The 25,395-nt window shown below is 41.9% G+C and overlaps 3 protein-coding genes across 8 annotated transcripts in view; all 3 read left to right on the top strand.

Moving 5' to 3' along the window:
- Nucleotides 1-11,600, top strand: part of pparab (peroxisome proliferator-activated receptor alpha b) — a 40,828-nt gene extending 29,228 nt beyond the window's left edge. For all 6 annotated transcript variants that reach the window (XM_030425229.1, XM_030425226.1, XM_030425230.1 and 3 more), the window contains 3 exons: nt 3,472-3,671; nt 6,358-6,811; nt 6,998-11,600. In XM_030425229.1, coding sequence (XP_030281089.1) covers nt 3,472-3,671; nt 6,358-6,811; nt 6,998-7,242 — 899 coding nt within the window. In that variant the 3' untranslated portion in view covers nt 7,243-11,600. The remainder of the gene's footprint in view (nt 1-3,471; nt 3,672-6,357; nt 6,812-6,997) is intronic.
- Nucleotides 11,601-12,722: 1,122 nt separating this feature from the next.
- yars2 (tyrosyl-tRNA synthetase 2, mitochondrial) lies at nt 12,723-18,842 on the top strand. Its single transcript, XM_030425225.1, has 5 exons — nt 12,723-13,583; nt 14,735-14,902; nt 15,045-15,200; nt 15,402-15,572; nt 17,124-18,842. The coding sequence occupies exons 1-5, from the start codon at nt 12,796-12,798 to the stop codon at nt 17,281-17,283; spliced, it is 1,443 nt and encodes a 480-aa protein (XP_030281085.1). The 5' UTR covers nt 12,723-12,795; the 3' UTR covers nt 17,284-18,842.
- A 299-nt stretch (nt 18,843-19,141) lies between these two features.
- cdkn1bb (cyclin dependent kinase inhibitor 1Bb) lies at nt 19,142-23,542 on the top strand. The gene is made up of 3 exons (XM_030425232.1): nt 19,142-19,980; nt 20,235-20,372; nt 21,836-23,542. The coding sequence occupies exons 1-2, from the start codon at nt 19,536-19,538 to the stop codon at nt 20,348-20,350; spliced, it is 561 nt and encodes a 186-aa protein (XP_030281092.1). The 5' UTR covers nt 19,142-19,535; the 3' UTR covers nt 20,351-20,372; nt 21,836-23,542.
- The last annotated feature ends 1,853 nt before the right edge of the window (nt 23,543-25,395 follow it).

Raw genomic sequence — 25,395 nt, 5'->3', positions numbered from 1 at the left:
ATACAAACTGTGCACATGTTGCAGATATTCCATACTGCTGTTGCCAGTGAACTTGTGGATGCAGAGGCAGGACTGAGCGTCTTTTGTCCCTCTGGCTTATTGAGGCTTCCTAAAGGCGTAAACCAGATTTTGACAATGATCCAGCAGCTCGCTGCTACTCAGCAGTAGTAGTATTTCTGTCAGCTGCCCTTCCTCTTACGGTATATGTGTATAGAGTTTCATTGGTGTAAATGTAACTGTAGAGGCAGAGGAAGGAGATTTGAGACCAGTGGAACCCGATATAATGAGATCTGGTGGTCTAACAGACCACAGGACCACAGCACTGCTAATTTTGGAGCTTTGTCCCTCTGTTCACATCGATCGCCAATCGATTACCCACTTAAACCTAAAGATGCTCGACGTTTCTTGCAAAAAACGGTTTCGCAGTTTTGACTTTTAAAATTGAAACATTCAGTCTTAGAAAGGATTTTTTTTTGGTATATGTGAAATGTGTCAATTAGAATGATATGGTTTACAATACAGAACACTGAGTTATTGTTGCATTCAGTGTTTGTAATAATAGTTTTTTCTGCTATATGGCTCATATTTAAGATAACATTGTCAAAAATATCTGTCTAAACATTTATGAGTTGATAAGGGACAATCTCAATGAAAATGCATAACTGATTCTCGCTTTGTACGAGAAAAAGTATTGAGTTTAATAGAATAAGTATAAGTATTTTTAAAAACATTTGCCTTTTTTCGAACAATGACAGCAGAGAGGTGAGAAGTAAAGTATTATATAACATTTAAAAGGGTAATGGCCCCGAGTGAGGCCCACTCACTGTTGGCGTAAGTATTACATTTGGCTTTGGTTACATCAGTGCTTTACTTTTTTTCTGGAGTCGGTTGTATCGATAACACAGTGTATTTCCTGTTGCAGCTACAACATGACAGATATATCGGTTGGTCTGTATCATCAGCCTGTATTGACCTTTCACAGATGTATCATATTAAATGTGCACATTTATTTTTTATTTTTTGCTAATGAAACGCAGAAAAAGATGTTTAGGGTAATTTGTAATTATCAAAACCCTGGTGATTTTTCCTGTTTCAGTGCTTTGACGTCATTTTAGACAACACTGTTTAGTATTTAATTGTAATTAACCTCAATGACAAATCTTTGTCACCAGCGTTTGATAACCACATTTGAGGGATTATTGTAAAATATTTGCATATATCAGCAGATAAAAATAGAGATGGGACTATTGGTTGAAAGGTTCCTGAACCTACAACTTACTGATGCCTCAGATCTCATGCACTGACGGGCAATGAACACGTCACTGAATGTTTTGGCAGAGAAAATAACTGATCCAGATCAATGATAAGTCCTTCTGTGGTGAAGTGAGCGTTAAACGGCTGGAATCTGCTTCCACAAATTAGCCGTTGAAACAGATGATTTAATGGAATGACAGACTGTCCCCCTCCCACCTTTTATTCCCCCCCCCCCCCCCTCCGACTCGAGTCACAGACTCATCCCCTCACACTGGCTCTTAGGAAATTGACTTATGCTCAGCTTAGCATCACTCACTTCCTCTCATCTTAATTAGAGTTGGCTCCTGCCCAGGCGCCCACTGTGGAGCTTTACCAGCATCAGACGACCCATCCACTTTGTGAGCAGTAATCTAATGGGCCCTCATGCTGTCGGTTAGCTCTGTATCTCATCCCCGCTCAGTCCTGCTCAGTTGGCCTGGATTCTTTTCAGCCGTGTCAACAGTGGGTGGCTCATCGGAAAAGGGGGAAATCAGATCTCCTTTATATGCTTTTACAATCTCGTAAATGCGGGCGGTAGGTGCAGCTGGATGTTGGGCTCTCAGCAATGTGTGTGTGTGTGTGTGTGTCTGTGTCTGTGTGTGTGCGCATGCATCAGCTTTTGCCCATTTAAATTGGTGAGGAGGGGTTAAAAGCAGTTCACCTCTAATCTCATTAGTCAAATGGGATCAGGCCGTCTGAGAGATGCCAGCGTCCCGTCGTAGAAAAACAAGTCCTGTGTGGCGCTGAAGCACACGCCTCACAACTGACAAGCACTGCAACACACCGTGTAATATGTAGTAACCTGTCGTGTTCATTCATCATTTTCTGTTGCCGTAATGCACAAAAAGAAAAGTCTTTATTCTTTTTACTTTTTTTTTCCGTTGACAGAACATTGACTCTGTTGCTATTCTTAGTCTTCTTTCAATTGTGCTGAAACAGCATGAGAGTTTACAGATAGGCAACCAAAGCATTGCAACGGATCGCACGTGCATCTCTGGCTGTGAAAGTGTTCAGCTATTCAGTGTGTGTGTGTGTGTGTGTGTGTGTGTGTGTGTGTGTGTGTGTGTGTGTGTGTGGGAACTCTGCAGACAGGATTTCTGTCGTTCTATACGGCCAAACAGTGATGGATTTAATGTCACTGATTAGGCCAATATTTATTTTATACCTTGCATGTTCAAACCCATCCCTCACTGAGATCAAGTTCCTGACGGTCAAAACCATTGTCAATAAAGTGCTGTTAATGATAATTAAACTGCCATGAGCGACTTCTGTGGTCACCCCCCTCGGCTCCGCTATTGCTCATAAAGCCATGTATTGATGGCACAGATGAGTCGAATTTGAATTGCATTCACTGCCAGGATGAGACTGCCTGTGTCTGTAAATCTGTAATAGAAATAGGTAACGTTTTTGCCTTTAAAGGTACTTTGTGCTTTCATGACCACTTGGACTTTTTTTGTTCGATTTACTGTGATGTTTACAAATGTTGATAAACAAAATGCATGCCTAATTTTAATAACATTTCTAAAAGTTGAATTTAACTTGATTTAAAATTGAAAATGAAAGCCTTGGCCCGCACTGTTTGACTGCAGTGGTGGTACATTTATATTGACACTGAGGAGTGCCAGATTCAAGTTGCATAACTGGCGAATATCGAGACCAGGTTCAGTTCATCATGCGTCGCTTTTGTTAAACTTTTGCTAATTATGACATTGTGAGATTGCCTCATCGGCTCCTTCGGTTGGGAAAAATAAGGTTTGGCACCAAAATGTCGGGGAAACAAAGAGCTCAGTGAGATGTTGAGTAGCCTGAGCTCTGCTTTTTCTGCAGTTTCAGGGGCTATTTTTAAACATTTCATTGCGGCTGCTGCACAAGTTTTGTTTGGACAGATTTTTTGGATACATTAAATGTTTTTTTTCTCTGCTGTTGACTTGGATTCATTTTACTCAGCAGGGTGTCTTTGCAGACATTTTGATGGTAATTCCTCCAGACGTCAGCATTTTGAATACATGTTATTGCAGTTTTATGGCACTCAAGCAAGTGCTCTTCATCTGCTCCTTGATTTATACAAAAGTTTTCTGCGTATTTTATTGTAGTTACTCGATCTGTTACACTTTAAATGTGATCTGTTATAACTTCTGTGATCTTTGTTTGACTTTCTGTCTGTTTTGCTCTCTACAGCTATCCGTTTCGGTCGGATGCCCCAGTCAGAGAAGCTAAAGCTAAAGGCGGAGATGGTGACGGGGGACAGGGAGGTTGAAGACCCCCAGGTATCCGACCAGAAGACACTGGCCAGGCAGATCTACGAGGCCTACCTCAAGAACTTCAACATGAACAAGGCCAAGGCTCGAACAATTCTCACCGGCAAGACCAGCACCCCTGTACGTTGATTGTGTAGTGGGTTGGTGAGTGGAAGGTGTTGCGCGCGTGCGTGTGTGTGTGTGTGTGTGGATTGCATCCTCGTGGCTCGTGTCCTCACAGATGAAGGTCACGTTAGTCTTGCAACTTTCTAATTTATTTCTTCAGCTAATGTCTCAATGTGACCTCAGAGACCTCGGGTACCTCAGAGATTATGTGCAGCCAGCCGATGACAGAAATAACTTGCTCAATCAGTGCTGCAAGCCAACACATGAGCGGGACAAGGAAACATCTGTTTGCGCCGAAACGATATAAAGAGCCAGTGTATGAGCCCGTCACCTCTCCCTCTGCCGCCTGTTTCCCTCCATGCCTGCCACCAAAAACATCCCCTCAAAGCCTCGCTTCTTTCATTTTCTTCCCATCAGAAAAAGTGGGCTGACAAGTGGGGATGAGGGTCAGACCATGTTGTTGTGAATTCCATGGATGTGTGTGTAGGTTGAAGAGGGACAGGTCAGTAGAAGTGCACAGCCATGTTCAAACGCAGACGTCCCCCCCCCCCCCGGCTGCTTCAGGAGATCAAAGCTTCTAGATGGATAAATGTCCGTTCAGAGTTCAGATGGAGTCTCTGGGGGTTCGCAGACATTGGAAAGCAGTCAGCTGGAAATGCACATATTGTTTGATCGCTGCTTGATTTCAGAGGTCATTCATGGTGTAAAAGAACTTTTATACAACGCAGAACTTCCCATGTGAGTCACATTGTACCCAGAAAATATATATGGTTTTATAATGCTGACTGGCAGTTGATGCACAAAACAATCAACTTAATTATTAAGAAGCTATAGAGTGGTTAATCACGCCTCAGATCCAGTTAGGACCTGTAACTTCACCAGAAAATTTCCATCAGGTTTGACTCATCAGTGTCAGTGTCTGGGAGGAATACTGAGCCATAATTGTGTCACAGTCGGCTATGATTTGTGTATAGCAATTTTAGTTTTATTATCTGACCTAACTGGTTTTACTGTGCTATTATTTATGGTAACAGTACGTTCAGTCTTGACTTGATGTTTAGAGTCCCTAAAAATAAGCGGCTAAAGAAAACGCCAAGACGTTGCTACAGCTCAACAATAGACGATGTGGATATGTCAAATATACATATCTCAGAGATATCTCTGAGATGGCTGAAATGAACTGTTATCACTTTGTCTGTAACTGGAGATTATTTTCGATTACTGGGAAAATTCACGTGAATGTCCTCTCAAGTTGGAAAGCAAGGGAAAATGTTGGCACGCAAACTGCTGAGTTGACGTTATGTGACGCCGATGGCAGATGAAAGTAAACATTGGGTTGATGGTGCGAAACGCATACCAAAGTCATGTAATGTATAGTCATTGTATACTGGAAACATATTGTAAACAGGAACCAGCTGTCAACGTGTTGCTTAAACGCTCTGACGCGATATGTTGCTCCCACATTCCAACATGATGCAAGTGAACACACCAAAGTCAAAAAATGACTTCCCAACTCCGGAAAAGGGAAACATCCAAGGAGCACATGAATGCAGCATTATTGTCGCTAACAGCATTGCATCAGATCATGTTGAGGCTGTCTAGCCAGTTCAAGTGCTGGAGTCTTGTTGAGAAATTGGCGTTCATCAATGGATCTACTAAACGGATTTATTTCCTGAACGTGTTGCAGCACTCACTCTTGTAAGGTGTAGCACCCTCAGCTGCTTTCAGTATAAACTGTACTAATATTCTATGAAGGAAATGGCCTACAAACCTGCTTGAGGCTGCATACAGGTGTAAATGCAGGTCAAGGAGAGTAATTATGCTATCACTGCAATCCTCCGGGCTACACAATGGGTGTAGTTTTGGCTTCTGCATGATCACAGTAGCATTGATTAAGGGAATGTATTAAAAAAAAGTATATCCATTTGGAAAAACTGTCAAATTGGACATTGACCTTGTTCGGAAGTTTATTACGTTTCCCACATTGAGTTATGAATTTGCAGACTCGTATGACACGCGTGATCTGATGATCAAGTGTTGTGTTGACAAAGAAGTCCCGTTAAATGAAACAGCTGTGTCTCACGTTTCTCATTCCTTCCCATGCTCGCACACATTTAGCATAGTATCATGAGTCAGAGCTCTGATATCATGCGCGGCGTCAGGTGTAGCTGCTCGTCATGTGTTGTAATTCGTCTTCTGTGGGAGCGGTGACACAGCGAAAAACACCCTTCAGTGACAATCATTTACTGCTAGTGTGAGCTCAGCTGCTTACCGTAGCTTTACATACATGTCTACCTCAAACACATTGTGACGATTACATCATCTTTTTAGTCCATTTCTTCAAATGAATTCCTTTCTTATTTTGTGACATCTTGGTCAGCGATCCCTCTTTGCTTTGTAGAAATGATAAGTTGATGAGAGTACGATCAATAATTGTAATCGATAATTAAAAAGCTCTTGGTTCAAAGAGAGTCATTTTGTCTTCTGTGTGTCAAAAAGGGCTCCGGGTTTAGCCTGTCTCTCAACAACACAGTCGCTTCAGTTTTTCATACAGAGGTTTGATGATTCAGCTTTTTCCATGGTTTTGTAGCAGGATCAGGTTTATTTACTATACAGGCCCAAATCACAGGACACATTGTGTCATTTTACCATATTTTACACTTACGGCTCATAAGAATTTGTTCTTCTCCTTCGTCCACAGCCTTTCGTCATCCACGACATGGAAACCCTCCAGCTGGCAGAGCAGACCCTGGTGGCAAAGATGGTGGGCTCGGCGGCCTCGCTGAAGGACAGGGAGGCGGAAGTTCGCATCTTCCACTGCTGCCAGTGCACGTCGGTGGAAACGGTGACAGAGCTCACGGAGTTCGCGAAGTCCGTCCCCGGCTTCTCGAGCCTGGACCTCAACGATCAGGTGACTCTTTTGAAATACGGCGTGTACGAGGCCCTCTTCGCCTTGCTCGCCTCCAGCATGAACAAGGACGGGCTCCTCGTGGCGTACGGCTCAGGCTTCATCACCCGGGAATTCCTCAAGAGCCTGCGGCGGCCGTTCAGTGATATGATGGAGCCAAAGTTCCAGTTTGCAATGAAGTTCAACGGGCTGGAGCTGGACGACAGTGACCTGGCTCTGTTTGTGGCTGCTATCATCTGCTGTGGAGGTGAGGTTTTTACAGTTGAACTGTTAATTTGCTGCACAATTATTATATTTTTCTTTGTCTTTTACACTAAATTTAAAAAACTGTTAAGGCAATCTGTTACTGCCTTCCTCTTGAACGCTTTATTCAAGCAGGAGATTTACGGTCAAGGAGTCTGACTTAAGTTTGTTTTGTTTTCTCTGTGATCAGACCGACCCGGCCTGGTGAATGTGGCGCACATCGAGCGAATGCAGGAGAGCATTGTGCAGGTGCTACAGCTCCATCTGCTGGCCAACCACCCTGATGACACTTTCCTCTTCCCCAAGCTGCTGCAGAAACTCGCCGACCTCCGGCAGCTTGTCACCGAGCACGCTCAGCTGGTGCAGGAGATCAAAAAGACAGAGGACACTTCACTTCACCCGCTCCTGCAGGAGATCTACAGAGACATGTACTGAGGGGTTGTGGAGGAATAACCAGGGGGAGGCACTCTGCAGACCATCTCCTTTATTTTTCAGGGACAGAAGAAGAAGAGTCCTCTATAAGCTAGGTTGAACCACTTAAACCCCCCCCCCTTCTCCCGACACAGCACAAGTTAGCTTTGCTCTGCACTCCATTGTGTGGAACCTTCACAGGCAGAAAAGTCATGTATGCAAAGATGTGGTGTGCATTTGGTTGAGCTTCTGTCTAGACACCGGTGTATGCAACCTCTGACCAAACACTACACGCTAATTTGAAGTGGCCGAGGTGAGCACCATGGTGATCCCCATCCTGTCCCTAAACAAGCCCTAAAATGAGGAAAAGAAAGTGGACTTGATTGTTGCCACTCCAGCAGTATGTCTGAAAGTTTTTATACTGATGTCAAAGAGCCATATACCTTCACAGCAAACAACACCCAAATGTCTTCAGTGGCAGCAGCAATGACGAGACAGTGATGATGCAGTTTCTCAAGCAAAGGCAGCTCCTGCCAAGTTGGCTGTCAGCAGACAGTGGTGACGGATGTCCGTGCGACTCCAGCATGTTTATCCACCGTTTTTATACCCAGAGACACAACTGTGGCGCCGCCAGGCTCCTGAGCATAATCATTTATTTGTACTGTAAGTCCTGCAAGCCATAATTTGTTTATAACAATACAGGAAATGATCAATGACTTTCACACTTCTCTCTTCCTAACAAGGCAGCGTAAAGACTTCATGACTTATCACTCAACCTGTCCGCAAACTGTACAGACAAAAGTATTTTTACACTTCAGAATAAGGGTAGCAACATGTTAAAGTTTGCCAGGACAAAATTGAGATGATCACAGCCACAGATTCACTGTGTATAAGCATCACAACGCACGTCTGAAGCACAAGCACGCCTACGATATGTTAATGTGACACTTATTTTATACTGGGCCTCCGTTAAATGCCTTTGTCACGAATCACACGCACAGACGTTTGGCACTCCATCCGGATTTGTGTCCTGGTATTCAAGGGCTAAGATAAACCGCATTACAACCTTAATACAGCCAGACTGAAAAGCGGATTTGCGGAGAAATTAATTCTACTGTTTTCAGAATTTCTCACTCGGCAAAGTCCGTCCCGTTCCTCAAAATTACATCTCATTCTTTTTACTCTCATGCTTCTGCCTTCTATTGTATTTCACTGGTTGTGTCTGGTCCTCACAGTAACACACGACTGAGCTTCAGGGGTCTTATATGTGCACATTTTTACATGGCAGATGAAAAGCGTTCTTCTTTCCTTCATGAAGAAAAAGGCCCATTAGTATGGCCTCATACATTAAACCAATACTTTGACAATTAGAAGTTTTAAATCATTAGAAACGTGTCATTTTGGGGAGAAAAGGGGTTCTGTTTTGCTCTGGTAGTTTTTTTCTGAGACTGCCTGATCATTTCTGGCAAACTGTCAGAATGTGGCTATCCGCAATAAATAAAAGCCACATCATATTAGTTGAGTTTTTTTTTTTTTTTTTTTTTTAAAGGAGACATTTTCAGGTTTCAGGTTGATAATCTTATTTTTAGTTAAAAGTAAAACAGGTTTGTGCTAAAAGAAAATCATCGTCAGCTCTCTCATACTGGTCAGTGCAGCAGTTCTCTCCCTCACTTTTAGCTCCTGTCTCTTTAAGGCCCCCCACCCGAATTCTCCATCTGCTCCGATTGGTCAGCTCACACACGCCCGAGCCAGCATCGCTCCCCGCTTATCTGGTCGTCTCTGTTGTGTTTTCAGCTTCTAGTTAGCTTCACTTCTGTCCTGACTTTAGGCATATATTTTGCAAGTGTGTGACACGGTGACGAGGTGTTTCTTCCACTTCAGGAGCAGTGATTTCTGCAGGAGATAGAAAATCCTTTTGGCCACTTTTAACCTTTCAGGACCTTTTACGCACACAAGAACCTATTTAACACACTGGGGGAAAGGGGTGAAAAAACAAAAAACAAAAGAGCATAACAGTGTCTGGTGATGTACGAAGACCAAATACATTTATGATGATAACCGTGCACGTGCAGAGGCCACTCCTGTACCTCCCTGTCACACTGTCTTTTGTAGAACATGAACACGCTACACAGAAGACCTACAATGAGGGAATTTTGACAGGGAAAATGGTGAAAGCATGAATGACCGACGGCGTGGATAACATGCATGTAAATCTGTGAGAGAATGCTTCTTTTTCCCCCTGTTCTGCTTTTCCAACCAAAATCCCCCCCCCCCCCCCCGAGTAGAATCATGAATTTTATTAAAATTAAGTCACAAGAAATGGACCTTGTGTTTGTAATGACGTCTCGTTGTATAAAAACAGAGTACTGTACATAGCTGAAATGATCAGATCGACTGCTCGCTCCAGCTTTTAACTCTCGAGGTATACAAGGTACTAATGATGATCAACTTTTGTATTTCTCCGTTTTGGTTAATACTTTAAATTTTACAGTAAATGTGGTTATGTACTGTATGTTTTGTTTTTCTTTTCTTTTTTTTTTGCTTAAATGCTACATACTTGTGTTTTTAATTGAATTGGATCGTATTTTTATACTAAAGCATTTATGTATGACTAAATCAGATAATAGTTTATTTGAAACGGGCCGGATTTGAAGAGTGTGGTGTAAATAGATTTAAAGGGTAACAGGGCAACTGGTAATCTGAGTATCTATAGATCTGAATCCCGGTGGGGACATTCCTTTGCTATTTCTAGAGTGAGAACCATCGATGCTGCATTCAGTTCCTTTCGACTGTATTTCAGTTAACGTGTTAAATTAAGCTCTCGTGATTTTAAAACTGAAAGCACTTGTGGGCTGTAGCCGCTCACAGCTCTGTGTAGCTGGTTCAAACTTGACCTTTGTGACCTTTTCAATACAGTGAAAATGACATTTATCTTCTGAGAGGTCAAGCTACAGCTCAGCACTGATCCCACAATGCCGATCTCCTCCTTTTATACTCTGTTCTCAGGTTGCACACTAAGTAAAACAAAATGGGTAATATATGCACAGACTTTCATCAATATCAGAAATCATCCACAGTTGCCTCCTCCTTTTTTGTTTTTGAGACATCACGTCTCGTTTTGATTAAAAAACTGAATGCACTCATGATTTGCCATCACTCACATGCTATTATGGTAAATAAGATGCAGTAATGAAAATGCAGTAATATGCTGTTTTATAATCCTGTTTTTGTCATGCTCTTATTGTCTCGACTTTTCTCTCCTCACTCGCTGCTATATTGTACTAACTCACCAAACCTTTCTTATGCCATGTGTAGATTACTGAAGATCAAGCTGCCTCTACTTGCTCACTTACTATATCTTTCTCGCAGAATGTCAGTCCTCCCCACGTTCATGCAGGGCAGCTCGGTTCTTCCCCATCACAGCTCGCTTCGGGGATGAACCACAAACAATCCGTGCCTTAGCGTGTGCCCATGCCAGATAAAACACTAGAGATTCAGAAAAAAGAGATTTGACTTATGCGCGCGCGCACACACACACACACACACAGACTTTCAGAGTTGTAAACCGTTGGTGTCGTCAGCTAAATTAGCTGTCGGTGACACAGTAGGGCCACGCAGACAGGAAATTATGTCGCAGCAGATTAAGGAAACTATCCTAGAGGCTCAAAAGTGCTATCGAAGATTCATTTTTACAGTAACGATGAAGGATTTGCTTTAAAAACACAGACAGATTTTTAAAACATTAAACACAAAAATGGTTGAAACACAAGAGCCAGGCCGCAGAGGAGGAGTCATGTAAATTTGTGATGTCTGCTTACCCCTTAGGAATGCCTGTTTTGTGTTAAATTGACAAGGGATTTTTTAACTTGTATCAGGGAAACCTAGTCTTCCTTTGTTGAACTAGCTCGGGATTATATATATTAAAAAAACAGATACTGTTCCTCCCTCTCTATCTCTGTCTCTGCTTTTCTCTGGAATAACTTTAGAGTGCTCGGCCTACAGCACACACACACACACACACACACACACACACACACACACACACCAACAACAATATTGATTAACATGACCTTTTATTTTTACTTTCTAAAAACTGACAGAAAAGATGTTACCAGGGAGCGGTGGTCATAGGAATTAGCTATTTGATTTTTATTTGATTTCTTTTTTTGTTGTTGTTCTTCCTGGATTTCATGGACTTTGTTTTTGTGGCTATAGTGTCGTGCGATAAGACAACAAAGACTGTCTTTGGATGTGTTGTTAATGTGTACTGTGGCGTGATAACAATACTGTAAATGTTTTGATGAATGTATATCTAGTCATTTAAACAATGGAACAAGTTGACATTGAATGGATTTTCAAAATAAAATGATTTTAAAATCCGACACATTTGGCTTTTGTGTTTTTTGTCTGAAGTTGAATGGACCGTGTATCAGTTACATCATTGATGACATTCCGTTGATCTAATGCCTAACATCAGGATCATATGGTTAACATTCACCGGCAACAACAGTGTATTGCCCTTGGACAATTGAGTGAACTATTTAGTTACTCAAACGTCTATATACAGTACCACACTTTATTTATTTTTTTGCAGTAAGAAACGGATGGTAGAAATAAATTCTCACCATGAAAAAAAAATTATCCCTGCAAAGGCTCCCAAACATTTTCCAGGGCAAGAAGTAGGACCCAAGCACATCTGTATCACACCATACTTACTTAAACAGTATCTATTTTAATATTTTCTATTTTACATTGATAAAACAATTTAGCCAAAAAAGAATGTCGATTTTAAAATGAGGGTTTTACACAGGGACCCTCTAAAACACAGTGCCTCAAAAGTACTGCATAAAGGCCCTTGTTATGTCACATAAATATAATACATAATAATTCATATTGTGCTTGATGTAAGGCCAAAGCCGGATTACAAATCGGGATAATCAGGCAACTGCTCAGACTCTTTGGGGTCCACAAAGCACCAGGTTCAATGTGTACATGGCTCAGAGAAATCTTATGAAACACACCGACGTGAAGAAACATGCACCTCTGATTTACAACATCAGCTGAACATCTTCTTGTTCCTTCAGTTGAATATTTGCGTTTTATTCTGCTTAGAATGATATACGTACACAGTCTGACACTTTTTTCTTCAAAACCCATGACAGACACACATTAGAATATGTTTTATGGATGCCTTAATGTGTGGAGTGGATCTTGAAGTAGGTTTTATTGTGCTTACAGTGCAAATTCCTATAATGATCTGTTTACAGTATTTTTTTAAATAATTTAAATATGTCGCAGGACAAACAATCAAGTGCAACACTAAAATATCCCTCACTAGTTTTGGGTGACGTGCAATCACACTGCAGAGAGAGATGGTGGTGGTGGAAGGTGGAGGGTGTCTTTCACGTGGATGTATAAATGGGACCGTGGCTCATTTTCGCCCCCATGTGTTTAAATCTGACCATCTACACAGACAGCAACCCTTCTGTCAGAACCAGGGCACTAGAGGGCGCTCTCCTTCTGACAAACTTCCCCCACCTTCATCTCCTCCTCCTCCTTCTTGTCACATTGTCCAACATGGCTGCCTCCATGGCGAGGACCTGCTGTTATGCATCGCGGCATGGATCCTCTATTCTTCCAAGGAGAACGAGTCTTCCCCTCACACTCAGATCTACATTTCACCTTTCCTCCCCTGTACATGACGGACTGCTGTTTTCTCTAAACAAACGCGGCATCCTGAAGGAGTCTTTCCCAGAGGACGCGGCTCAGGACCGGCTCCCTCGGCTGCTCCAGTCCGGTGCTCAGACTGTGTACTGCGGCTTCGACCCCACGGCCGACAGCCTCCATGTGGGCAACCTGCTCGCCCTCATCGGCCTGCTGCACTTCCGAAACGCCGGGCATCACGTCCTCGCCGTGCTCGGAGGGGCCACGGCCCAAATCGGTGACCCGAGTGGGAAAACGAGCGAGAGGGAGCGGCTGGCCGCGGACGCCGTGGAGGCGAACACCCGCAGCATCCGCGAGAGCATCCAGAGGATCTTCACCAACCACGAGGTGCACTTTCACGACGGCTCCAAGAAGCTGGGCACCGTGACGGTCCTGAACAACCTGAGCTGGTACAAGGACCGGAGCGTGGTGGGCTTTCTGTCCGAGGCCGGAAGGCACTTCAGGATGGGCACCATGCTCAGTCGCCACAGCGTGCAGTCCAGGCTGAGGAGCGCTGACGGTATGAGCCTGACAGAGTTCACCTACCAGGTGTTCCAAGCTTATGACTTCCACCACCTGAACCAAATATACGGCTGCAAGATTCAGCTCGGGGGCACCGACCAGCTGGGCAATTTGATGTCTGGCCATGAGTTCATTCACAAGTAAATGTCCATCTTACTTAAAAAGAGGTTGTAATAGCGTGAGTACCTGTGTTATGTTGACAGGGTTCCAAACCTCGTAGACAATTCTTCTGATTTAATAATCATTGAGCCTTGGTTATTGTGTGCACACCAGAAAAAGTGTGACTAAAGACCTTGTCTGAATCGTTAAGGGGCACTCTTTAATTCGGCATAGTTCTCACCCACCAATAAGCTATTGATTTTAATCAAACATGTGACAGTTTTCCACAAAACAGGAACCAATCATCTGGCAAAGTGTAGCCACCAAGGTGACACTGTGAGGCCTGAAAAGCTCTGGGTGTTATAGCTTAGTCTTGTAATCAAACTTGAGGCGATCGCCTGTTGATCAGCAAAAGCACATGATTTCTGCTGCAACCAAATGGGGTGATCCAAGATTTAATTGATATTTTCTTCATAAACGCTAGGACCTTGTTACAGAATCAATGTCACAATATTTTTTAATACAAAAACCTTGATGTCAACACTGCAACAATATTGTGTGGATGAATATTGGTACTTTTCAAAATTGTACCACAATAGGATTTTTAATAAATAATCATCAGAAATAAGGGTAATAGTAGAGTGTGTTAAGTATTAAACTAAGTAGAACAGTTAGAAAAATTACATCACTTCGCTGTAATACAGTATTTACAACCAGGAAAAGACAACTCTTATGCTATATTATGATTTAACAATATCCACATCTGACAGGATAGATGGTTTCATATCAAGATATATTTCCCAGCCTTACTGTGCAGCAAGCAGCTGGACAACTTGATGTCTGGCTATGAGTTAATTTACCACACAGGCCCATCTACGGCTATACTTTGCATTTCTCTGTTACCTTTTGAAAATGAATGTGTTTTTGATATTGCTGTAAATGACAAACGTATACAAATTTCACTATTAAATAATCATTTAGATGTTTAATGTAAATATGCTCTTATGCAGATCGGACAAAACTCTCATTTTGCTAGCTTGGGTCATAGTTTGCTAGAAATTAGTCAATTTGAACAACAAAAATCTGTTAATCAATAAGACAATTATAGAAAATAGAACGTAACAGTCACAAGTTTTGAAATGCCCACACCAGACATGTGACAGTTGTGTGATGAAGCCTGATTCCCCTGCAGAGTGAGCGGCGAGGAGGTGTACGGCCTCACCATCCCCCTGGTGACCAGCTCGGTCGGGGACAAGCTGGGGAAGACGGCGGGCAACGCGGTGTGGCTCAACAGAGACAAGACAACTCCCTTCGAACTCTACCAGTTCTTTCTCAGGCAGCCCGACACCAGTGTGGAGGGGTAGGTGAAGACGAAGCCCGGCTGATGAAAATACGAGTGCAAGTTCTGAAAGCAACTCGTAAATCACCTCATCTGGCTGGTTGATATAGAGAATCTAACTGTAATAGGAGACTGAAATACATATTGTTGGTGTTTTTAACAGGTACCTGAAGCTGTTCACCTTCCTTTCTCTGGCAGAGGTGGAGAGGCTGATGGAGCAGCAGAGGGAGGATCCAGGTAAACGCCTCGCACACAAACGGCTGGCTGCAGAGGTGACGAAGCTGGTGCATGGAAAGGAGGGACTGGAGAGTGCAAAGAGGTCAGTTTGTGTGTTTGTGTATGTGTGTGTGTCTTTGTACTGCAGTTTATTTTTCCTGATCATTTCTTACAGTTTTTATTCATGACATTCTTTATTTGTGTCGACTTATCAAAGGGCGGCAGGAAGCCATTCAGTTGGAGGACAGATGAGTGTAACTGAGGAAGAGACAAGAAAAAGTCACATTTGATACTTTCATTGCAGATGTACGAACGCGCTGTACCACAGCAGCGTGGAGGCCCTGGAGGAGATGAGTGACGAGGAGCTTCAGGAGCTCTTCAGGGAGGCGCCCTTCCATGAGATGCTGTTGGAGCCGGGAACCACTGTGATAGATGCCTGCCGCCTGGTCAAAGCAATCCCAGAGGGAGCAAAAGGGTAGGTGACCTGCGACTCCCATGGTGCATTTCGTTCAAGAACCGCACGTTGAATTCCATTATGTTTGCTCCTAACTGTGGGTGAATTCAAGAGCTTGTGGTTTGAGAAAATTTTCGTTTTTTATATATATATATATATATATATATATATATATGTATTATATACTGAATTATTAGATATGGTTTTTTTAATGTGATTTCAGAATGGAGATATACACTTTCAGAACCACATTGCACACTCCAGTGTAGACATTACCGAGAGTGAGCATTAAAGGGTCATTCCATCCGAATTACAATAACATATATTCTCTTTTACTAGAGCCAGACAGATACTGGATGTTTGGAGCCGATGCCGGTGCCGGTATTTGGGACAAAAAAAATGACAATGTCTATACATCGGCTGATATTCCAATTCAAATTCAGAAAACTTAATTTGTTCCAGGGGGCAATTAAAGGCATGTGGAGTATGCACAGACACAAACAAGTCAGCACGTTAAGTACACAAGTTAGCATATTAGTTACACAGACACAAAACAATAAAGAATAATGGAATAGAATAGATTAGACTAATTAAACTAAAATAAGAAATTTACAGTATTTACATTAGTTGCAAAGTAGCATTGATGTAGTTTGGGTTGTGCATTTAGAGGAAACAGCAAGCTAGTGCAAATGTGCAATTCTTATATATAGACAGAATATATACTTACCATATTTACTTATACTTGTAACAATTAACTTTGTTGTCTAAAATCAGAGCACTCAAACAGTAAGCTTCACTGGGAATATGTTAAAATGTAAGTCAACTCAAGCATCTTTCTCTGCATTTTGTTCTGTAAGAAAACCCAACAGTTTTCATATTGGCATATATACATGGATACCATTATATCTTTGAGAGGTTGTTATTGTCAGGCTCCATCCTTTACCTTTGATGCCATGAAGCCACACACAGTTTTAGTGACAGATATTTAAATGTTTTTCAGTGTTCTCTGCATGGTTGAGCGTAAATGAGTCACCGTGTCCAGAATTAGATGTTGCTTTTGAAGTGTCTTTCATCTGCATTGTACTGGAGCGTCAGTGCAAATTTCAACACATGCGGGAAACGAACAGAAACAATTCATATGCAAATTTGGCTTTTTCGCAATTTGGGTCACTTACTTGTAGCCATTTCTACATGTCTTCATTTAAGTGTCCATGTCTTCTAATAAGTGTCATTTTTTAAAAATGTCTATTGTGATGTTTTCAGTGCATTTTTATTTTTTGGCTGGCCAGTAGCCAAAAGCTATATTAATTTCTACTGATACAAATGGAAGAATAGAAAATCAGTCATAAAAAAATCTGTCAACTGCAGTTTTATTATAATTTAGGATTTCGATTATACACATCCATACCTTAGTTTGATCGTAGGCTTTAAAAAGTTTGGTAAGATGGATGACATTTTTATAATGTTCACAATATGTTTTGAAGCAATGAAAGGTAAGGCGCTGACTATTTTTGCTCAGTTTTATGTAGGTGGAACTATGCACTAACTCGCTGTTTCAATGTTTGTGTGCAGGTATCGAATGGTCTCAGAGGGAGCGGTGTGGATCAACCACAAGCGGACGGACAAACCGGAGCAGGTGCTGATCCCCAAACTCCACATCCTGTCAAATGGACTTACCTTGCTCAGAGTGGGCAAGAGGAACTTCTACATCATCAAGTGGCTGGGTCTCTGAGGCCCTCGAACGGGACCAGTTTGACCGTATGACGGACTGACTGGGAAGGTAGGCGACTACATCTCTGCAGGGTCAGTGAGCAGATGTGGATGGACTGATACTTTGGAACAGTATGGGGTTTCTGCTGCAGCCTAAACCCTCAGCGATTGCCTGTGGTTGTCATATAAATATGTATATGTACAGATGTGATGTTTATCTAAAGCTATGGTATTAAAGATCCTTTTTCATATTAAGCTTGCTGCCTGCTGACTTTGTACCGCTGCAGAGATCTTGTAGAGGAACCACTAGGGGGCAGCATTGTTCCAGCCATAATGGCAGCGCCAACACAGCTGCACCACATACCCTGCTGTGACCCCATAGGTAAATAATTGGACACATTAAAATTAAATAGCATCATTTCTCGCAAACAGCTTATGGTTCTATTTTAAGAAAGTCACGTTTCTCTCAGTTTGATGTGAACATGAGGCAAACAGCTGTCTTTATGTGGCTGTTTTTTAGCCTTCCTAGTGGTGGAGGGTGTAAACTGTACAAGTAAGATAAGAACTAGGTTTTAGATAAACTCCAAGAACAAATAATCTTGCTTGTAGATCATTAGTAGATTCCATATATTCTATATTTAATTTGGTGGAATATTTTTTACGAGATTGGCAGAGGTTTTTCCCTGAGAGTACCGAGTTTTCTGTGTGGTGTAAATAAGCATTTCTTCCTCTCGGCACACTGGGTCTTTGCTTGTCATTCTTCGGTTTATCTTTTTGGATTTCTGTTTTACTTATTGCTTTTTTAGACTTCTGAATGTGGAGACGTGCATGGCTTTCTAGTCGTAGTACATCTGTTCTTCTCTTTTTCTCCTGGGGCCCCGGTGGAGATGAGGACAGGGTCTGGTGTGTGCTGACCTTGACTTACCCCCTCTCGGCTCCAGAGAATCGGGGGAAGTGCAATGTCGTAAAGATACACATTTGCACAATATGCAGAAAATGTTTTGGTGTTGTTGTTGTTCTTGTTCAGTAGTTATGGACATTGGGGGGGGACACCTTCTCTAGCAGAGGGCCCACCTTGAAGCTTTCCCTGATGTATTTTCAGAAATGTCATCTCTTTTAAGGTGGAATGTTTAAAAAGTCATTCAATTTTTACAAAGTATATGCCTCCACTACTTATTTTTACAAATCTTAGTGACGATTGTTTTGGCAGGATTTATTTCGTATTTATACGCACATATGTATTTTGTTATTTGTTTACATTTCTATAATATATTTAGTTTGAGTTTTTATTAGGTACATGTTAGGTATTAGGTATTTAGGTACATAGGTAATTTAACTGTAAAATGAAGGATTGTGATGTCTCAAACTCCACCCTTGAGTTGAGTCTTTTAGTCAGTTATGCATATTGGGATGCAGTTTTATAAAATGGCTTTCTACAGGCATAACACTTAATGTCTAAATTTGTCAGCAGCTGGCGAGAAAGACTGTTGTTTTTTTCTAATTTGGCAGCTGAGATGATAAAATACATTAACATTACTGTACTCTCTATTTGATCATAAAAATAAAACGCAACAAATTGTTGTTGTTTTTTTTGTTTGTTTTTTAGAGAAAAGCCTCATCAAACAGTGAAATAAGTATTGCGTTGAAACAGTTTTTAAAGTTGTTAGGGGGGGGTAGCTGCAAATATCAGTGTTTATATTTGAGGATAAAGTTGGTGGACCTGGTGCACAGACGCGCCTGGCTGTCGCAACTAACCGGTCCACCTTAAGGAAGTGGGCGGGCTTAAGCGCGTTGACCAATGAGCGCCCGTCTTCGCGTTTAAATAGCTCTTAGTGTCAATCATTTTTTTCCCTCCCCCCCTCTCCAGTTCAGCTCCACTCTCAATCCCAAGTACATCTTTCAATCGCCATATTGGGTACTGAGAAGGTTTGTCTGCCGTCTCTCTCGCCGCGGCCGGACCTGACAGCGGCTCCAGCTCCTGTGCACTTTGTTTTGATGATCCGCGGAGACTTCACCGGGCTCCAGCACACCGCGGCCGTCACCGTCTCCAACTCGACGTGTGCATGGCATAAGCCGTTTTCACGCTCGTTGTGGATCTTGCTCAGCGTCAAGGAGATAACCCTCGTTTTCTGAGCGGTGTTTTGTTTTTGGGTTTATTTTTTTTTTGGTTTTTTTCCTCCTCTTTCCTCGTGAAAAACTGGACGCTCCCGGCTGTTTTGGAAAAAATAGAGATAAAAAAAAAATTGTCGTCTTTCTTCAGGGAGGGGGGGTAAAATGTCAGACGTTCGACTATCAAACGGGAGCCCGACGCTGGAGCGGACGGACCCCCGGCTGTCGGATCACCCGAAACCGTCAGCCTGCAGGAGCCTGTTCGGCTCGGTGAATCACGAAGAGTTAAAGAGGGATTTAAAGGGACATTTGCGGGACATGGAGGAGGCTGCCTCCGCCAAGTGGGGCTTCGACTTCGCCAATCACACGCCGCTGGCCAACGGCAGGCTCGAGTGGGAACTAGTGGACTGCAGAGACGTCCCGACGTTCTACAACGGGCAGGTCGCGCGGAGGGAGAAGGGCGTCTGCTCCGCTGGGAATAACAATGTGGATCTAAACGGGAATCATAGCTGTGTTGTGGTGGCTCCGAGCGAGGACAGCGACAGGTCCGACGGGCCGATGGAGTGCACGGAGCAGTGCACCGGGCTGAGGAAGAGACCTGCATGTCACGGTACTGGATTGTTTTCACCCCGAGTGCATTTTAGTGTTACAGGTAGCCCAGGCTGGGGGGGGTGTGATGGTGGTGGTGGGGCTCTCTGCAACACACCCAGGCTTACGTCGCTCAATTTATATAGAAAATTTGAATTGGCTCTAAATTGGGTTCACAATGAAAATGTTCCATGCATCGCGACATTAATCTATTTGTTTATTTTTTAGTAATTTTTTTTCTTCTTCAATATTGACGGTTACGTTTTGCTTTTGCAGACACCTCGACTCAGAATAAGAGGTCACACACCAGCTCAGCTGAGGTTAGTTGTCCGAGCCGGAGCCTCTCTACAGAACACACACCCAGAAAGACCAGTCCCAAGAGGCAAACGTGAGGACGAGGAGGAGAAAAAAACGGTAAGGAACTGTTGTTTGTTATAGGTGTTTTTTTGTTGTTGTTGTTGTTTTTTGGTTTTTTTTGTTTGTTTTTGTTTTTTTGATGCAACTTTTCTAAAAATGTTGGTTTTTAAAATTGAGTTCTGCGTTAAGAGTAGAAAACGCACAGCACGCCTCCTCCTCCTCCTCCTCCTCTTCTTCCTCTTTTCCAGCTGTTGATCGCTAAGAAGGCAGATGGGGAAAAAATAGCTTTTTATTGTGACGATGTGAAGCAAGCTCACGTGAACGTATGATTGTGCTTTTGTGTGCGCCTCAAAGGTGTTGTCAGGCTGCCCCATTCATTGAACACCAGTAGTAACGGTGCGCGTAAAAGCTTTTCCCCCCAAAACCTTTTGGTTTTAGTTTTGCACTTCGATGCGCTCTGATGGATGCATGAGGAGTAGAAAACAGCTGAAACATGGCTGCACTTTCGCACCTTTTTTATTTTTTTTAATCTTTACTACAGCCCCGCTGCCTGCACGGCCAGCCTGACTTACCGACTAAACTGTAAACAACAAGTGTGCTGAACAACAGTGTAGTAGTAACACGTCAGCAGCCACTGCCCTCAGAGCAGAGACGGGAAGGGGCTGGTCTCTCTCTCTCTCTCTCTCTCTCTCTCTCTCTCTCTCTCTCTCTCTCTCTCTCTCTCTCTCTCTCTCTCTCTCTCTCTCTCTCTCTCTCTCTCTCTCTCTCGCTGTGTGTTTGTGTCCTCTGCACACACTTTGCACACTAATGTTACAACACACACGTCTGTCTCTGCCGGTGGAGAGAGAGAGAGTGTGTGTATGCAAAGGAGCTGTGCAGGTCTGAAAATCAAGTGTGCTTTGCTGGCCAAGGCGGAGGGGGAATATGTGCACTGTCATGGCAGGATGTGAACACCCAAACTTGTCCTCTTAGTGTGTGTGTGTTTAAATTCATGGAATATTGTGATGTGTTTTTTAAAGATGGTGAACACACAGCAATATATAGAAGACATGTTGGTTTTGATGGAGACATGGTGAAAAATATCAGATTTTTGTTTTGCTGCCACCTTTTTAAAAAAATAAAACAAAGAAAGAAATCCTATTAATAATTTAGGTATAAGATTGAAGAAGGTGCGAGTGCTGATGTAAATCACACTCCTGCTATTATTACACACATACTATCCAGGAAGGAGATGAATGAATGAGCCAACAAACATCTCTTGCATCAGCGCAGCTGACCGTGTTCAGTGTATTCACATGTTTCACACCATGTTTTTGGATGCTGACTCAATCCACCCCCCCACCCTCCTTTTTTTTCAAAGTTTCCATTTTTGCTAGCTGAAAACTACAAACTTTCTGTCTACGCTCACTTGTTTTGAGAAAGTATTCTGAAAGTGATGCATGATGCTTAGTGTCATAAGTTATTCCCAACCCTGCAGCCTCTTATTTACTTTTTTCTTCATCTGATTTTTTTCCCCACAGAGCCGAAGATGTATTTCCCCTTTTTATGTGGGAAACCTCAGCGATGGCCGAATTTCTTTTTTTTCCTTTTTTTTTTTTTTTTTGGAAGAGGAACTACACAGCATCAGAAACATATCAGCTCTCCTGAAGACGGGGGAGGACGCTGTTGAAGCACTGAATAGAAACACTAAAGTTGTGGCACTCAATTTAAAAAGTTACTGCCTCTAAAAGCAGTCAATGTAGCAGTGTGCAATTAGGTTTGATTTCCTTTTTTGCTCCTTATTTTTTACTACCTGTGTGTAAATAAATATACATATTATTATATATTATTTCTCTCCATATGTAGCACATAAGAAAAGCATTATGATTTGAACACAGATCCTTTATGTAAAAAGGTGTGAATTTTGATTTGACTTGAAGAATTGCAGTGTAGTTTTGATACGTGTTTCCAAAATGCTGTTCTGTTTTTTTGTTTTTTTCTTTTCTAAAAAGGCAGAGTGACTCTGACAAAGTCCCTAATTGCTACATTTAAAACAAAACAAACAAAAAAAATCATGGCTTCTTACAGTTTCTTAACAGTGTATCTTCACTTCGTCATCTTCCTAACTCAGCAGTGAAGAACGGTACAAATGTAGCTCATCTGTTTTTTATTTTTTCCTTCCTGTGGTCACATCAGTGTCACCAAGTGCAGGTTCTCCTAGAAGATCTATTTCCCCAGGAAACCAACACAATAAAAAAAATCAATCTTTAGTAGTTGTGTTAGGACTTCCTCTTACATCAGCCGGTATTTATTTTGTGATAGATGCGTTTAACATCAGTTTAATCCTGGAATATGATCCATTTTTTATTTTTATTTTTTTGTCTCAAGTTCTCCTGCACACCTCAGCCACATTTGTGAGGGTGTGTTTAGATTTCCTCTGGAGTCATGAGGTACTCAGATATTGAAGGACAAAGACCATACAAAAACTGCACAGGTTGTGTTATAAAGTCATCCTCTCTGTGACTATATTTTTTTTTTTTTGTTTCATCATCAGCCTTAATGCTCTTCAGAGAGGAGTTTTTTTTTTTTTACTTTCTGAAAAGGGTTGAATGTCCTACAATACCAAATACATGGTTGCTTCAGTATGGTTGCCAGCGCCACCTGTGCTCCTTTAATTGACTTCACATCGTATTACTTTGTGATAACCTTGACTTAAATTTCCATGTATGTTTTTGTACTTTTTTTTTCTTCCTTTTTTTTTTCACAAATGTTGTTAGCCTGCTGAGGATGCAAATGTGAGCGTCTAAAAGCTTCCCTTTTATTTGCCTAAAATGTGGGTTATATTCAAAGTGACCAGTGTACACCTGGGTGGAGAGAGAGAGAGAGAGAGAGAACAGTTCGTCTCAGAAATGCAGTCACCATGCCTGTGTATTTGTGTAAATCTTTGCAATGTACCTATGTACATAATTTTGTAAAAACACTGAGAAATTATACTAACTTATTTATGTCAAGCTTTTTTTTATTTAGAATAAAAAAAATGGGTTTTTTGATTACGGTTATCCAAAGTGGCATTTACTTTATTATAATTGTCTTATTTTGTAAAAGCATATTTTTGGTAGTTTTTTTTTTCTTTTCTTTTTTCTTATCAATAAGGTTGCAAACTGAGCCTGATAAAATATTTGATGTGCATTTTGTAATGTGTGGTTATAAAATGTGTTGCAATCAATTAAAAAAGAAAATTAAATCTATCTGACTTGTAGATGTTTTTTCTTTTTCTTTTTTACACATAGTGTACATTTACCAACACACACACACACACTACATTTGCCAAGCTTTCTCTCATAAGCCAAAATGTTATTATTAAAAAGAAAAATGTCACAAAATTTTGTGGCACTATTAAACTTTTGTAAGTGCAGAGCATTTGCAGCAGCTGTGTGAGTGGAGGCATCCTGGTACAATGTAGTGACACCAATATGAATTCACCAGTTTTGAGCGGGCTGATGATTGACACTTTGCTCATCCAATGAAAAGGAGAGCGGGGAAAGCAGACCACTTGTTGCAGCCAGTGACATCCAGTAACTTATCATGGGAATGGCTCTCATGAAAAAAAAAACATTTAAAAAATGTGTAAGTGCTTTGAGCTCCAGAATACGATCCTCAACTGCAAGGTACAACATTGCAACTTCAATTATTTTTATTTTATAAATCTATATATTTTGAAACTATTTAATTGGCCTCAGTAGCATCTGCATTTCTGTGAGATGAGTGTGTGTGTGTGTGCGTGTGTGTGTGTGTGTGTGTGTGTGTGTGTGTGTGTGTGTGTGTGTGTTTAACCAAATGAGTGTGGGAGAGGAGCGAGACAGACTGTGTTTTCACTTATGAGTCTTGTGTGGTGTGTTTTGTGTCATGCTGTCACCTGAAATTGTTCTAGCCACTAAGAAGGTTACTAACTTTTATTTTTACGTTATTGAAGGTGTTATTTGTTAAATGTACTGTGCCTAGTGGTGAAAATGCATTCAGCTTATGATGTGTATTTTTGCACCTCTTGATAAAATCTAAAATTCAAGGGTGAAATAATATGTCTAAATCTTTTCAACATATTATATTTTAAATGTGTTGAAATGATTATTGTTTTTGTTGTAATTTTTTAGAAATGGGATCTTTTCACAAATAACGTAAAAGAAAAAAAAAATGTTACTAATAAATACACAACCTCACCTCACTTTTATTTTCCTTTACATAAAAAAAATGTCTCATCGCCGTGAGTGATGTTCACCAACAGCACTGCCCTAATCCGTGTCTAGACGCCCTTTGACCTGCAGTAACTTTACTACACATGTGTCTCTGTCTCTGTCAAGGCACATCTTCTGCTGTGAAACCCAAATTAATGCTTTCACTGCACGGCATCCCCCTGCTTCCTCCTCCAGCCACAGACACAGGAAGACACCTGCAAGCAGCTCTTTAAAGCTGGATGGGTGGGGGCTATCAGCTTGTGTGTAGGTGTGAGTGTGTGTGTGTGTGTGTGAGGGGAGGGGAGGAGGGGATGGTGGCCAGGGATGGGGGGGTTTGGTCCTGAAGTGTGCAGGTGGGTAACCTCAGCTCAGCCGTCCACCCCCCACTCTGAGCCTGGCCTATTGTCCCAGTGTGTGGGCCTTTGTGTAGAGGGCCATTGTAAGGGGCCGGGGCCGGCCACTGTTGTGTCTGGGGCTTCTCTGCTCAGACAAAGAGCCCGTCTACGGGCCTCCACCCTGCCCAAACAGCAGACTGACTGACTGACTGGGTGTCTGACTGACTGACTGCTTGACTAGGTGGCTGACTTACTGACTAAATGGCTGACTGGGTGTCTGTTTGGTTGACTGGCTGATTGGATGGAGGCAGAAGAGGGAGAAAGTGTGTTTCAGCCAAGAAGCCATCTATACTATATGCTAATCATTTTTTAAACAATAAAAACATTCTTGCAAATTTGCTTTTAAATGTAGTATTTTTTGTGCAATTAAAATGATATTTTTTAACAATTAAAAATACTTTTAGGACTTTTGAGAAAAAAAAAAAATACATTGAGGCACACTGTGGTTGCGGTTTGCGAGAAAATGTAGGCTGC

Source organism: Sparus aurata, chromosome 8, assembly GCF_900880675.1.
Source record: "Sparus aurata chromosome 8, fSpaAur1.1, whole genome shotgun sequence".
Lineage (NCBI taxonomy): Eukaryota > Metazoa > Chordata > Actinopteri > Spariformes > Sparidae > Sparus > Sparus aurata.
This window is presented reverse-complemented; position numbering and strand designations above follow the sequence as displayed.